Genomic DNA, 14,430 nt, shown 5'->3' with positions numbered 1-14,430 from the left:
TAATAATATCATTAAAAAATTTCTTAGATCCAATATATTCTTAATCTAAATAATACATGATAAATAATTTATTTAATAATCGTATTTTATAAATAATAAATTTTTCATTTTTAATTATTTTTTTATTTTATTTTCTGAATTTATAAAAAATATTAAAAAAAATATAAAGAAAATCTCAATTTTTTTTTTAGTAATTCATTTATAGGTATACATTGTGTGCTATTTATATAATTTAAATTCATTCACATTAATATCATTTGTTTAATATCATGTTTAAATATTATTTTCATTGAAAAAATTTTTAATAATTCAATTTACAATAATTTTCTGATTATAAAATAAAAAATAATAAATAAAAATTTTATTTTTTTTTATTATAGTGATTTATTGCTAAAATAATGCCAAACAATATGAATGCTTGTAATAATAATGCTTTATTGTTAATGATAAAAAATTGATAGAAATAATTAATGAAGTAGAAAATATCACAGTAAGATATTATTTTAATGTTTTTCTATATACTATATAACTATTCTTAATATTCTATTTATTCTTATTTTTTTTTTATTAAAGAACATTTAAATGATTTTTTTACTATTCAAGATTTAATTTTCTTTATGCCTATTTTCTTTTTGTTTTGTCTGTTTATTAGTTATTAATTTTTTTTCTTTTGAAAATTCATATTTTGCTGCTAATCGTTCTCTTATGAACAAACCTTGAATCAATCTTTTCCAATTTCCATAAATTCGTTTGTCTTTCTTTTCTTTGGTTCGTTTAACTGCTTCAGCTTGTTCAACTTCCCAAGCTTCTCGCAATATATCTTCGTATTCAATGCAAACGACGTAACCTTCCATTGCAGGTGTTGCACCCATAGATCCAAAATTAAAACCTACTACAGCAGGTGCACAATCGATATTAAGTTTTCGAGCGATTCGATATAAGCCTGGAACTAAATTATAATATACATTACACACATATTATATATATTATATATAATTTTAATTTCTATATTATTTATTTTTAATCTTTATATAAGAAATATTAAAAATCATAAATAAATTATTTTATCATTAGTTTGTAATTAATGGTTCTATTAATATATTCAGATATATCAATAGTATATTATAATTCAGATATTTTATGAAAAAGAATGATTCTACAACAAAAAACAATTGAAAAAAGAATATCTAATATTTTGTTTTCAAGAAAATAAATGCTAAAGTTTTACATAACATAATATAATGATTTAGATTTGAATAAATGTCAATTTAAGAATTCAATGACTATGGCAAAGTATTTAACTTTTATTATTGTTAATAATATAATTTTAAGAACTTACGATTTATGTGAACAGTGCCTTTTGGAAGCATGGATGGTTGAAATAAATCTACATTTCCATATTCATTTCGAGGAACAATACCATCCTTAGCTACTGGAGGTTCATATTCCATAGTTTGCCATTTACCAAATAATTCTAATGGTGAGTTTTTAATTTTTGTTCCTGAAAGCTATAATTAAATAATTTTAAATGTTTTATTTTTAATAATATTTTTTTATAAACTTATAAATATTTATATAAGACAATATTAAAATAATTATTACTTTATCATATTTTGGACGAGCAGTAACTATTTTATAAGGTTCTTGATCTAATTTTACAACTCTGCCTTTTCTATACCAAGTTTCTCTCGAATAAAGAGTATGTACACAATGACGAGAGTAAATGGCACAACCTGTAGAAGTATATCCTAAAGGTACACAATCAGGAGGATATAATGCTTCAAATTTAAGTAAATGTTTTTGAATGACATATAATGGATGGCCTTTGCATTCACTAATTGTTTTAGGCAATGGTTGTTCTAGTTCTCTGCAATATAAATAAAATTTTTCAGGATAAAAATTATAAAAAAAAAATTATAAAAGAATATAATATTTCTAATAAATAAGAATATTTAATTTTGAATACTTTTGTAATAGCATTTCATCTTCAGCTTTAGAAATAGCAGTATCCTTTTCTTTCCAATAAGATAAGGTTTTAAGCCACCATTTTTCATCAATTCGTTGTTTATATGTGACTGTAAGCCAATGTGGACAATAACGCCTAGATACATCTTTTATTAAATTTTCAGAGTTCCATGCGACTACATATAATACAGGCTTTGTTGTTTTTTTCTAAAATAAAATATTATTATTATCATGATATATTTATAAATATGTATATGAGTTAATAAATTATTTACATATATTTCAGTTATGCAATGAATTTTTTCATCCATTACATTTACACAAATCCAACTTTCTTCTGAATCTAAATATATTTCAGCCCAAATATCTTGTCTATTTCTTATATTATTTATTTCTTCATCTTCACTGTCAGAAGATACTAATTTTCTATTATTTTTTTTAATATTCAAAGAACTTTGTGATGCTTCTTCCTTATTAGTATTATTTAAACTTTTTCTTGTTATACGTTTTATTTTTGGTTCAAATTCTGTTTCAGAATCCGTAGAACTTTCTTTTATATAATATTTTGATTTTGTGCCATCAATTTTTGAAATCAAATTTGTAGATTTTATTTCTTTATCTTTTTCATTATCTTTAGAATTAATATGAATTTTGCGAGATCTTAATTGTCTTAAATTGGATATATTTTTTTCATTTTCAATTGATTTTAATTCTTTCTTTTCTGTGATTTTAGAATTAACATTTAATTTTTGAATTAATTTATTTTCAATTTTGAAATCTTGATTAGTATTAAATTTAAATTTTTTATTATTATTTTGCAATTTTGAATGTAAAATCTCAGCTGCCCTTTTTTTAGATTCTGCATTTCTATTTTTTTTTGCTTCTGGACTATTTTGAACTACATTTGTTCTTTCAGAAGATTCCTTTTTTTCCTTCTTTTTCTTTGAATTTTCTTGTTTGATTTTATTAGATATATTTTTTGATTTAATTTCTTCATTTTTTACATCAGATTTAAATAATGGGCTATTACTAAAAATTCGATGGGGAGGACAAAGAGAAATAACTAATCTGCAATTTAAACCTAAAGCTCTCAATGTAGCAATGTATAATAATATTAGTTCTTTGTAATTAGAAATTTTCTTTTCCTTCACTATTTTTAATAAAGTTTCTTTATCAATTTTTTTATTAGCATTACTTTCAACAGATTCAAATATAAATATATGTTTGAACCATTTTGTAAATTTTTCTAAGTATGATAGATCAATTCTATTTTTTGGATAATTAGATTCAGAAATTAATGATAATACACCAGTCATTATTTCAGGTAAATTTATTTGATGATTCAAGTAAAATCCATAAGCTAACCAACAGAGCAATCCTACTTTCTCTATCAATATCTGATTTTCTTTTAATCGTTTTCTCAAAATTGCTTTCAAATCTTGCTTACCTTTCTTTCTTTTGTTTACTATTAAATTAGTGTTTGGCAAAGTAATTTTAACACCATCTTTTGGAATAGTATATTCTTTAGAAGATTCTGCGTCTTCTTCATTTTTTGCTATGTCTTCAGTGGTATTTTTACAGGATAAACTTATACTACTCTCACCTTGAAGCAAAAGTTCATTTATTTCATTTGATGATGTGATTCTTATTTCTTTTACTTTTTGTATCTCTTCTTCATTTTTTTTTGTGAGATAATTTAAATGTGATTGTTCTTTTTCGGTATTTTTATTGTTGAGTTCAAGTTTTTGTGAATTTTCTAAATTTTTTAAAACTTGAGTGAATAGTTCGATATTATCCAAATGAGTGATATTCTCAAGTTCCTCGTTATCAGTACTTTCATTTTCATTATCATCTTTATTTACAATTGTCCCAACATTTGATTTGTTTTTTACGAAGAAATTGGAATTTAAATTAATTTTATTTGGATCAATCAGATATTCATTACTGCTATCAGAATCATCTTCTGATAGTCCATTCATTTCGAAAATTTCTTAAAATTAAAATTATAAATTAATATGTAATATATCGATACATTGATGGACAAAACTTTCGTCGCAATTTCTTTCACTTCATCATGTAGGTTTAAACTTTAAATATATTATGTATAGTTACAAATATTTTAAAGTTTTTAAATTATATTTTTATGATCATACATATCATATATGATAAATTTTCTGTTTATTTAATAAACATATAAGATAATAAAATGAGGTACTTATTCATTTCACATTCATAAAACAGAGAGAAAGAGAGAAAGAGAGAGAGAGAAAGAGAAATTTTTGGTATGTTTTTATTTTTAATTGATTAAAATTATATTTCATTTTCAATCACTAAAATAAAAATTTTTTGATTTTTTAAATATCTTTTTATAAATTTTAATAAATATAAAGAATTATAAAATATAATTCAAGAATTATAAAATACTTTAAAATTATAAAATATTCTAAAAATTGAAATTTATATGCATAATTTTTTAATTAATGAATTCCGATAGTTATGACAATTATATATATTCTATTTCTTAAAATTTATAAAAAAATATTTAATTTTGTTATGTTTCAAAGTAAAATTTAATTAATTAAAAAGTTATTTTTTAAATAGTAGAAAGTATATATATCAATATTATAATGATTTAATATTACTATGATTTTTATTTTATTTAATATTTTTTCTAAAAAAAATAAACTAGCAAAATAAATTAAAAAATTCATTTTTTAGTTTAGAGCAATTCCTATAGAGGACAGGCTCGATGTAACGAATAATGAAAGATCATTCTTGAATATAAGTAAACCAAGATCTTCTTCTATATAAGATACATCAAACCAGAATTGTATTTTCATTTTGGGTTTCTACAAAGATAGTGGTAAGGTAAGAGCGTTTTATATTTTATATAATCCACATTTATCATATGCATCATTAAAAATATTTAAAAAAAAAAACTTTTTTCATGCAACTGATATTCATATTAGATCATTTATCATTATATTTTTTTTAATTTGCCATTATATTTTTTGAATTTTTGTTTTACGTGATGATACATAAATAGTCTCGTTCGTATGATGTATTTCTTGATTACAACTTAGAAATACAAGTCTGAAAGCATTAACGAATTTTATTGATTTTTATTATTTAATTATATCAATTATTCGGAATTCGATTTATTTTTTTTTTTCTAGAATTAGCTTAAATCGTTAAAGTTAAAAACGTGCTTTGGGTGGCCTCTTGCAGATCAACATTTTATTTCAATTTTTATGGTGAGTATCGTTTCTTTACCATTATTTCACTATGTTTATATTTATATTTATAGTTTGTATTAGTTTTTTTAATTTTCATCCAATATATTCTGTTTAAATTTTTTTTATTGCATTTATTATTTTTCAAATCTAAAATTCAATCATTCGTATTTTTCATGATGTCATGTTACTGCCCCAGTCTGAATATTATCTGAATGATTCAGTTTTCTGATAAAAACTAATAATTTCATATATAAATATATTTTATTGATCAATGTGTAAACTATTTATTCATTTTATATTCTAATAGGAAAGAATGGAAATCATAAGGTTTATTGCAGTAAAATCATTTAATAAATCTGGTAAGTTTTTATTGTTTTATAAATTTTTAATTTAGAGTGAAATACATTATAAATTAAATTTTTTTTTTTCTATATATATTTATAAATATGATGAATATATTAACTTCCCCAGTCAATCAGAAATATCATGTAGAAAGTGTTAATCTGAATAAATTATATTTTTTAATTTATAATTTTTAATAATATATAATATAAATACATAATGATATGTATATATATTCTTTTTCAGAAACAAAAAAAGAAAATGGTTAAATAATTTAATTTTGATATAAAAAAAATAATGAATAAATATTGAATGAAAAAAGATGTAATATAAATATAAGATGTAATATATATATGTATAATATAAATGAAGGAAAATATTTTAAACAGGTAATTTTAAGAATTTTATTTTATAATATATAAAAAAATGTTAAAATATTTTTATGATGAATAATTTAAAAAGTTATCCCTGTCTTACATAGAAACATGGTGATTTATTTTTTCTGATATAATTTTTAATATTATGATAAATTTAATAATATAATAATATATTATGTAACTAATTTGAATTATATTTTCTTACAGAAAAAATTAAATATGTTTATAAATAATAACTTTAATGTGGAACCATGAATCTTTCTGTTTTTTAAATAAATTGAAACGTAAATAATTTTTATTATTAGTAATTTCATATTTAAATTACAATAATTATTTTATGATGATTAATTTGACAAGCATATGACTGAATAGATTTGATGTCATTTATTTTTCTGATTATATCTTTTGTATTAAAATATAAAATTTAGATAATATTTATTTATTAATTTAAAGAATTAATAATATATTTATTTTATTAGTTTCCCAAAATCGTGAATTATAACATCATTATTATTTGATGGTAAGTAAGTGTACAAAAATCCAAATTTTTATTAGCATTTTAATAAAAATTATGATGTTACATTATAATATACGCTAATATGAATAATAATATGATTACAACTTGCCCTCACTGATCTTAAATTTTTAAATCAAATTATGTAATTAGCATAAATTAATGTAATTAATAAAATTTTATTCTTTTATGCATAGATACTTTTGGAAGTACAAGAAGAAAATGTTTATGAGAAACAGGTATTAAATAAATTTATTAAAAATTAAATTTATTAAATAAATTTATTAAAATTAACTCTTTGCACTCCAGGCCTATTTCGCTCGATTGAACCAGCAACTCCAGACTCAGATCCGCGTATTTGGTGCGTTCAATGCGTTCCTCATAAGATTACTATAAGATAATTACTCATAAAATAAGATTATATGTAAAGAGCTTAGGAAATTTATGAATTTATTATTTATGAAGCGATATTCTTAAAAAATCAAACATAAATAAATATTGTGTCCATTCAAGTTGCCGTAACAATCCCAATGGTATCGGAGAGTCACCGTTGGAGAGCAAAGGGTTAAATTATAATTATAATGATGTTTTCAATATACGCTATGAACTTTAGTGATATAAAATTTTTTACTGAATTAAAAATGTACACAAGTTTTATATTATTTATTAATATAAAATCTAATTTATATTAATTTTTATTTCAGAACAAAATATTAGAGGTGATCCCAGTAAAAATTTGTTTTTTATTTGAAATCTATACAAATTTATTTTTAAAATTATTGTATAACATGTTCTATATGATTAATTTAAAGTATATAATTTTATAACTTAAGAATTTCAATTTTATTTCTATATATTAAGTAAATATTTTATTATTTTATTTTGTTAATAATATACATATAATTATATATTGAGCTTTTTTTATTTATTATATGTTTTTATTTCTTGCAATATGTAAAAATGATAATAATAATAAAAAATAAGTGAAAATACCTACAAAAAACTCAATGAATCGTTATATTTTTTGTTTTAAAAAAAGCTGTATTAAATAAATAAAAAAAAAGCTTTTCTATTAAAAAAAAAAGTAAAAATTGTAATATATTCAATATTCATATAAATTATATTTTGAAAAAATTTATTTTTAAGAATTAAATTTAAATAATAAAAAATGTATAATTGTATAATCTTATAAAATAAAACAAAAGTAATTTAGACTAGATTGTTTTATTAATAAAACAATGATTATGAAATTACATAATGCCAGTACTATTATAAATTTTCTTACATACTAATAAAATCATAGTAAAAAATAAAAGTAAAAAAGTAGGTAATACATTCAATGATCAGTATCGTAAAATTGGAAACTTTGTTTAGCATAGAAGTAAATTTAATTGCATATATAATTATTATACAAATTAATTTCATGTTAATATTGAACTTTGTATTTAATTAATACTAACACGCAATTATTTTCATAAATTCATAAACAAATAATTATTGCTTAAATGGAATATTATACGAAAAAAAATACAATATATACGTTTATTAAAAATTCATGCAAATAACTGTTATAATATATTGAGTAAAAAAATATGTAAGTAATAAAATAATTGATATATTTTAAGAATGATCTGAATAAAAATTGTTTTTCATTTAAATGTTTGAAATTTTTTATTTTAAGGCCGGTTTTTTGGAAACTATTCTTAAAAAAAAATATTTTTGAGATAATATATAGAAAAATGGATATACCAATATTTAATGCTAATTATTTACAAACTTATGTTATAAATTTAAAAATTTCTATTTTACATGCATTTTAAAAAACAATAATAAAATTAATATATAAAAAAAAAAAATATTAATTGTGAATTAAAAACATTACAATATTGATCATTTTTATGTTGTCTTATATTGCAAGTAAAAGTACTGTATATGTATTTTTAAAACAATTAAAAAATTTATATAATAAAACAATATAATTATATATTACATACAATTTTCTTTCAATATCATGTAAAAAATAACATTTATGCAAATGCTTAATATCTTATGGTTTTTTCAATGGAAAATTCTAATGAATTACAATTATATTCATTATATTAAGACCGCGATATTAATTTAAACTTGAATTCTAAAAAAGATTATTATTTATATTTATTATTTGCATTGATATGGATGTTTCCTTGTTGCATACCAAAGTCTTAGAAACTGCTCTTAATCCTAAAACTTTGGACTATAGTTCGAGGTCGATTTTATTCATTATGCAACAAGCTCGAAGAGCACTTATGCACCTCTTATAAATTTTTTAAGGAACGAATTTTAGCATTGGTCTTACGAAGTTCAATAATTTACTATTTTTTTCTTTTTTTACCAATCCAAAATGGATCAGCAAAATGAATTGATCATAAGAATTCATAAGCGCTTGTCTAAGCAAGCTATCAGCACCTTTTCAATGTGAATGAGGGCACTTGTGATAATCTCAATATCTGTGCAGATAAGCTAATAATTATAACCATTCTACACAGTTACATTCAGATACTATACATTTATCGTACACTATGCCACATATCACAATTGCAATTGATAATCTGTGAGTGGATCAAAATCCTTTTGGTGGCTAGAATTCGATGCCATAACGTATCCCCATAGTTGCATAGCTGCTGCACACACTCTTTGTATTTCATCAACTTCTTCAAAATCAAGATCTGTCCGCCAATGAAAGGGCGCCACTTTAGAATTTCGAAAAGTGCTTGAAACACCGCCAACGTCATTTTTTGTATGAGTATCTAAAAATTTTTTTACATTTATATGAAAATCTAAACCATAGAAATTATACAGTTCCTTCACATATCTGTAGGGATCTACAGATAAGTCTTCGTAACGTACTACCCTGTTAAATAAAAAAATAAATTATTTTAAAATTATTTAAATAATCGAAATTTTTATTTTAATGAAATTTGTTTTTAAAATATATCATATGTTTTTGGAATTGATTATAAAAGAAAGGCATGTACCTGAAGGTATGTGGATACTTTTCTATCAGTTGTACAGCTGTACTAAAATCCGAAACCATATCTGCACATACTAATGCAGGATCTGAGCAATCAGGATTAGTAGGACACCATTCTCGATGCTTTCTAGATTGCAAAATTCCTCTTGGGTCACGAACTAATAGAACTAAACGTATTCCTAAGCTAAAAAAAGATAATTTTTTTTGAGAGATAATTATATTTTAATATTTAATTAAGAAAAGTAAATTATTCTTACTCTTCTTGTTGTAACAGTTTTTCTGCAGCACGCAATCGTAAACGAACTATTTTCATCGACTGAAAGGGAAATAATTTGCAAAATTTAGAAACGAATCGTGGATCCCAACAAATTTTTTTGTGAATTTGACATTGTTTCCATAAATGCGTGTTATGATTGAAGACCCAAGGATGTGTTTTGCCATAATCTAAATATCGATCTGAAGAAAAAAAATATTAAAAAAAAAAAAAAATGAAAAAATGCATTTTATTTGAGTTCATATGTTAGAAAATGTACCAACCAAGATTATTAAAATCACATTTTAGTAATGCTTCAAGATTACTAAGTGCTTCATCAGCGAGTGGTGGCCCCCTAATCTGTACAATTCCAAAATCAAGTAGAGGTTCATAATGATAAAAATTTGCTGGATGTGCGTTAACTACATCCCCAAGAAACGTACTTCCACTTCGCCAACTTGTCAAAATTACACTTCTCATAGGTCTTCCTCCTTTTTCTAATATTAAATCTTCCAATTTACTATAAGAATTATTAATTACAAATAAATACTTATATTAATATTTTAATTATAAAATTTAATTATGAAACACACCTGACATTAACTCCATATTTTCCATTGGGATATTTATATCCTTCCATTTCTTTTTCGATTGCTTTTCTCTGTTGATCAATAACTTCTTGTATCTCAGAAAGCGTAACATTTTCAATAGATCTAAAGTATGCCTATAAATAGCACATATAATATATATATATTTAGATTATACAAGATTCAATTTTATTTATTTATGTTTAAATCACACTAAAAATAATAAATATAAATAAATAAAATATTTTTATTCTCAATATTAAAATTCATATAAATATCATACATACATACATAAATATGTCAATATTAACTTTTGTATCGTGAATAAAAAAATTATTTTTCACGAAAATATTTACTTACCTATATATCAAATATAATAATTATAAATAAGAATAAAAAAGAAAAGAAAATATTTTAAATTTTATAGTTTTATTTACCATCTTTAAAAATTTTTCATTAAATGTTTTTTTAACTTATAGAAATCAGTTTATAATATTTATTGTATTGAATAAAAATAAAGTATATAACTTTCATATGCATTTTGCTTACCGTTGCTGGATCTTGAATTTTGATGATACGTGGCCTTATTTCCACATCCTAAATTGAAGAAAATATTGATAATTCAATTAAAATATATAGTATATTGTGAACACAATAATGCTGCTGATGTAACCAGGATAATATCTTTCTCCCTCTTTCATTATGTAGTAATAAATTACTTTTGAAAATATATAGTGGTGCAAAATTATATATATTAATATAATATATATATTATAAAAAATAAAGTAAAATTTGTAAGTAAAATTTTTTTTAGTAAAGAAAATTTATAAATAATACTTTTAATAAGTAAAATCAAAAAGAGATATTAAATTGTGCAAAATATATAAAACAAAAATAAATCACAAGAAAAAAGAAGCATTATTAATTACTTAAAATCTGTATATGTGTTAAGTATAATTGTTTTTGTTAATTTTTTATATAAGATTAGTATCAAATTACCCCAGTGATCAATTAAGCAGGATATTTCCAATGATCTTCAATAATTGCTATATCTAATGTTGTTTGAATTAAAGAAAGGATAGGAAAAGGTGGAAACAGGGAGAAAGAAATCTGGTAAGTGTTTGTAATGGTTTGACAGTTCATTGTTAGTGTACAAGTGGAAAAAAGTTAGGTGCAAAAGTTAGACTTTACCATCGGAAAGAGCGTGTTTGGCGTGACTCAATTTAGAGCAATCCCCACCTCCGATTTTTTACTGACCGAAATCACCGGCTGAAGTCGATGCTCAAGGTAGCTGCTGTAACGTTGATTAAATGCTAAGAAGAAGATGCAAAGGGATGCCAGGCCTACTAGACCATAGAAGCTCAGTCGTTTTGACATCTTTGGTCCTAATTATATATATAATAATTAATACTAATAATTATAATATTATACTACTTAATAATAATTATTATTTTAATGTTATAATAGACATAAATTAATATAATATTAATTTAATAATAATATAATAAATTCATATAATATAATAGACATAATGTATATTAGTTAAAATTTTCACATTAAAACATTACACAAATTAGTATTTGTGTTATTATTTAAATATTTCACTTACTTATTAAATATATACATATTTATGTATATATTTTTTTTATTTGTAATTAAATAAAATAAAAGAATTAAATTTGTAAATTAAGTAAAATATTTATTATAAAAATAATTATTTTAGCATAAGATTAGCAACAATAACAAAAAATAAACTAACAAGAAATAATAATTTAAAATATTTTATATTTTCAAGTATTTTATCTTTAAAATTACATATTATTAAAAATTCAATAAAAATTTAATTTATTTATATAATAAATAGATAATTAATATTATCAAAATATTAACAAAATACTGTAATATAATAAAATATTGATTAAAATTTTGATAACAAAGATCAATTATTAAACATTCGTATTATCATATAAATAGCCAACGTGGAATAAATCTCAAATAACAATTCCCGAAAAGAAGCGCCAGACATATTAATGATTTACAGTATAGAAAAGTACAGTATATAAGTATTGCAAAAATTTTATTAAAACATTGACATTTGTCTTACCTTGGGATCATACAATTCGTTGCATTTGGAGTTTTCAATCGTGAATAACGTGATTGTCGAAAATCTCACGTTTTTTTTGACATTTTAAAATAGCGATAGAAAATACACAACCATCGCATAGCGCACATCGTGAGCCACTGACGCAGAAAGAATCATACTGCGGCTAACATAGAGTAATCACATGACGCGAGTTCATGTGTATGAGTGAATGAGATTTATCACATACACAATTATAAAGTATGAGCGCGATATACAAGATTGAGATATACACTCTACACTTAACGATTATTACGACTATATTCATGTTATAGTTACATAGGAGATTATTAACAATCTTGACATCTTGACATGACATAAATTTAATAATTAAAAATTATTAATTATAAAATTACATACATTCTTTAGTTAGATCAAAATATATTAGTCATAAACATATTTGCTACGTATATACACAGTATATACACAGCAAAGTTACTGATAACGATTGATTAAATTTATTCTAAGTTTTCATCAAATGAATTAATGTAACTTTAAAAATTAAAATAAATAAAAAAAATATTTAAAAAATTGGATAATTCATATATATCTCAATATTGTGTTACTATTACTTCTAATAATATTCAACTAATAATACGTTATATTTTCATAATTAATGTATATATTATTTATATAAAGATTGTTTTTCAATAACATAGACATATATATTTAAAATTGTAATTCAAAATTCAAAAATTCAAAAAATCATTATATTAATGAACACTATTATATATAATTTTACATTATGTATTTATTATCATATTTAACTGATTTATTAGAAAATCAATTGATCGATAATATATATTTTAGTGTCATTTTCATTATTCATTTCAAATTACATCATTAATAATGATTGGAATTTAAAAAAATGTAAAATTATGAATAAAAAATAGAATAAATATTTTATATAATAAATATTTTGCAGGTATTATATATGAAATACTGCATTTTATATATAATTACATTTATACTATTGTGATAATATACTATAATATTAAGTTTTTCTTTCTTTGTATTCTATAATAAGTTTGAACAATTAACTGAATGTTTTAAGAATATTTTTTACAAGATTACAAATAAAAGAATAAATTTGACAAACAAATCTTCGAAGCGTTATTTGCGATAGAATATTTAAAAATACTCACAATTATATATTATACACAGGATATATTATATTTTGCAAAGATATCTAGAAATATTGTAAAGCTTAATATGATCAAAAATATTGTAAAGCTTAGAATATATTATTTTTTTTTACATTACATTTTGGTATTCAAAGAGAAATCATGAAAGTTTAAATAACATTTCATATCTATTACTATTGGCATTATAATAAATAAATAAAGTATAAATAAGGAAATAAATAGTAGAAAAAGAAATACAGATAAGAATTGCCCATTAGCGCCATCTCTTTAAAAATATTCAAAAGATGGCACTAATCTTTAATTCTTATTGTATTTTATCCTTATTTTATGAAGAAATGTCTTTGATGCTTAAAAGATAAATCTATAAATTTTGCTTTTTTCGTATATTCTATATTTCATATTATTTCATTTGCAGTATTTTAGAAATGATACTGATTCTTTAATTTTTATTCTATCTTATTCTTATTTTATCCTTTTTATTATTTGTTTTTCTTATCTATACTTGCTCTATAAATTTTATGTGCTCAAGAAAAGGGTTTCAATATTTGATTAATATAATAAAAGTGAGAAAAAATGAAAATGAAGAATTTTGGGACTTCCATATGATTTAATAATAAATTTTTTCTATTTTTTATTTTAAAATTTTTTATTTTTTAAATCATCTTTATTATATAGATCCTAATATATAGAATTATATACTAACAATATATATAAATAAGTTTAATTTTAATTTATATTATATTTAAATCCAGTTTTATTATAAAAAAATATATAAAATTTCTTTATCGACAATCTTTTCTACAAACGATAAAGAAAATTATAATAAAAAAACTAATAACTTTTTTAATAAAACTAAAAATT

General features: G+C 21.2%; 2 protein-coding genes and 1 long non-coding RNA gene across 4 annotated transcripts; 1 reads left to right on the top strand and 2 right to left on the bottom strand.

Moving 5' to 3' along the window:
• Nucleotides 1–571: 571 nt before the first annotated feature.
• Nucleotides 572–4,198, bottom strand: LOC102676715 (DNA repair protein complementing XP-C cells homolog). The gene is made up of 5 exons (XM_031515498.1): nt 2,241–4,198; nt 1,967–2,172; nt 1,603–1,867; nt 1,340–1,508; nt 572–949 (listed from the first exon to the last, which is right to left on the bottom strand). The coding sequence occupies exons 1-5, from the start codon at nt 3,942–3,944 to the stop codon at nt 606–608; spliced, it is 2,688 nt and encodes an 895-aa protein (XP_031371358.1). The 5' UTR covers nt 3,945–4,198; the 3' UTR covers nt 572–605.
• Nucleotides 4,199–4,686: 488 nt separating this feature from the next.
• On the top strand, nt 4,687–5,829 carry LOC102678571. Its single transcript, XR_420949.2, has 4 exons — nt 4,687–4,833; nt 5,142–5,219; nt 5,509–5,560; nt 5,790–5,829. It is a non-coding gene; the product is annotated as an uncharacterized LOC102678571 (long non-coding RNA).
• A 2,718-nt stretch (nt 5,830–8,547) lies between these two features.
• Nucleotides 8,548–12,553, bottom strand: LOC102678336 (carbohydrate sulfotransferase 4-like). Of its 2 annotated transcripts, none has more exons than XM_006610273.2 (8): nt 12,389–12,553; nt 11,476–11,669; nt 10,834–10,881; nt 10,291–10,421; nt 9,982–10,217; nt 9,702–9,900; nt 9,449–9,628; nt 8,548–9,324 (listed from the first exon to the last, which is right to left on the bottom strand). In XM_006610273.2, the coding sequence occupies exons 2-8, from the start codon at nt 11,476–11,478 to the stop codon at nt 9,003–9,005; spliced, it is 1,119 nt and encodes a 372-aa protein (XP_006610336.1). In that variant the 5' UTR covers nt 11,479–11,669; nt 12,389–12,553; the 3' UTR covers nt 8,548–9,002. The 2 variants fall into 2 exon arrangements, with proteins under 2 accessions (XP_006610336.1, XP_006610335.1); XM_006610272.2 differs by having other exon boundaries at nt 11,542–11,669.
• Between the last annotated feature and the right edge of the window lie 1,877 nt (nt 12,554–14,430).

The sequence above is a fragment of the Apis dorsata genome, unplaced genomic scaffold (assembly GCF_000469605.1).
Source record: "Apis dorsata unplaced genomic scaffold, Apis dorsata 1.3 scaffold_73, whole genome shotgun sequence".
Taxonomy (NCBI): domain Eukaryota; kingdom Metazoa; phylum Arthropoda; class Insecta; order Hymenoptera; family Apidae; genus Apis; species Apis dorsata.
Note: the sequence above shows the minus strand (reverse complement) of the source record. Positions and strands in the feature narration are given on the sequence as shown.